General features: G+C 59.3%; 1 protein-coding gene across 1 annotated transcript in view; it reads left to right on the top strand.

The window, feature by feature from the left end:
* Nucleotides 1–405: 405 nt before the first annotated feature.
* The window catches only part of LOC103782589 (synaptogyrin-3-like), a gene marked incomplete at both ends in the record, with an annotated part of 5,621 nt that continues 4,118 nt past the window's right edge, over nt 406–1,908 (top strand). Inside the window, one exon of the mRNA XM_008950362.1 lies at nt 406–646. Within this exon, the coding sequence (XP_008948610.1) occupies nt 406–646 (241 nt within the window). The remainder of the gene's footprint in view (nt 647–1,908) is intronic.

Raw genomic sequence — 1,908 nt, 5'->3', positions numbered from 1 at the left:
CCTCGCCTGGCCCAGCCTGCTCACACCTCAGTGATCCTCTCTAGGTCCACTTCTCCCCACCCCACAGTGCCACGAGGGCGTTTATGGGGCACAGCCTGGCCGTGGGGAGCAGCAAGACTGTGCAGAGACTCAGCCCATCTGTTTATTTTTTTTCTGGAGAATAAAATCTCTTCAAAGACTGCAGACCCAGGGGCTGAGAGGCAGACAGTCTCCCAGCAGAGGAGGACCTGGGTACCATCCACCAGCCCCTTGCTTTGGGCCACCAACCAGGCACGAGTGGGGCTCCGTCTTCCAAACGCCGCGTTGCCATGGAGCCCAAGAAGGGCTTGAATCCAATTATGCTGCTGTTGGAAGAGAGAGTGAACTGTAAACAGCAGCGAGTTGTGCTTTCTCCTTCCTTCACAGATCTTCTCCATCGTGGTGTTCGGCTCCATCGTGAACGAGTGCTATGTGAACAGGGACAGCCAGAGCTCCGAGCTGCTCTGCATCTTCAACGAGAACGAGAGTGCCTGCAGCTACGGCATCGCCGTGGGCCTCATGGCCTTCTTTGGCTGCATCTTCTTCTTCGTGGTGGACCTGCAGTTCCAGCAGATCAGCAGCGTGAAGGACCGCAAACGGGCCGTGCTGCTGGACCTGGGCTTTTCAGGTACCTCTCTGCCTTTGCTGGGCTTGCAGAGGACTCTGGGCAGCACGGGGTTGTTGCTCTCCCCTCTCCTCCCCCAGCGTGGGGCACACGACTCAGTGGCTCAGTTAGGGAGGACAAGGCTGGGGGGGGGTTGTCCCACCACCCGTGAGCTGGGGCAGCAGGGAGGAAGCTGGTGTGTGGTGGCCTGGGGACAGTGGGGTGTCCCACTCTGCCTTGCTTCAGCAACCAGAGGGACCAGAACCAGCTGAGCTGGGTTCAGTGAGGCCACCCAGGGGATGGAGGTTTGGCCACAGAGACCACGTGAGGTGTTTTATCCTCTCACATCTCCTGTAGCTGGCTCAGGCAAGTGTTGTTTCCTCAGCTACGTCTGGGTCTGTTCACTTGGTGCATGTATGTTCTAGGACAGAGCAGACACACAGGTCCACACACCCCTGGGATCCCCCACTGCCTCCTGGCCTGTGGTGTGCAGGTGGGCCTGGGGCTCCCACGGGCTGGCACGGATCTTCTGCACCATGCCCAGCCCCTGGACCTGGGACTGATCCACGTGAACACGAGTGAGTGGGATCCCTTGAGCTGGGAGAGGCCAGCCTCCACTCTGTGGCTGTGAGAGCTGCCTGGCTGGGCTTGCAGCTCATGTTCTCCCTTTCCAGGCTCTTGTGTTAGCAGAGTCTGAAGGTGATTTATCCAGCAGAAGCGTTGCTGATGGCTCACTGGTCCCAAATGAAAACATCCATCATCCCCTCCCTGCTCTTGCCTGTTGTTAAGGATGCTCTCACTAGAAAGTTTATTTCCATGGTGCCACAGCACCGGCGTCCAGCCCTTGTTAGGTGACATTTACAGCCCCTTCCACAGGGCTCACTGCCCACAGCCCTTCGAGGCACAGGCCAGGGGAACATCACATCCATCCTCTGGCTGCTGCTGTGTGGCAAGGGGGGATCCTCCCTGCCTCCCACCTCGCCAGGCCCTGGCTGCCCTGCCAGGCCCCCCTGCAGCAGTGCCACACTCACCTCAGCCTCATTCAGCAGAATGAGAACCTGTCTGGAGAAGACAGGTCCTGCCCTGCAGAGCCTCTGCCATGCAGGGCTTGTGCTCAGCCCTGGGGCCAGGCTGTGGTGTCACACCAGAGGTCTGTGGTGATGTTTTACCCCCCTGGGTCACCCTGGGTTAGTGTGTGTGTGCTCTGGGTGCAGCAGGTCTTCAGCCTGTGTCCAGGCAGAGCCACCCAGCTCCCTCAGGCCATCCCTCTGCTTCTCAGCAGGGAA

Source organism: Merops nubicus, unplaced genomic scaffold (assembly GCF_000691845.1).
Source record: "Merops nubicus isolate BGI_N331 unplaced genomic scaffold, ASM69184v1 scaffold15772, whole genome shotgun sequence".
Classification (NCBI taxonomy): domain Eukaryota; kingdom Metazoa; phylum Chordata; class Aves; order Coraciiformes; family Meropidae; genus Merops; species Merops nubicus.
This window is presented reverse-complemented; position numbering and strand designations above follow the sequence as displayed.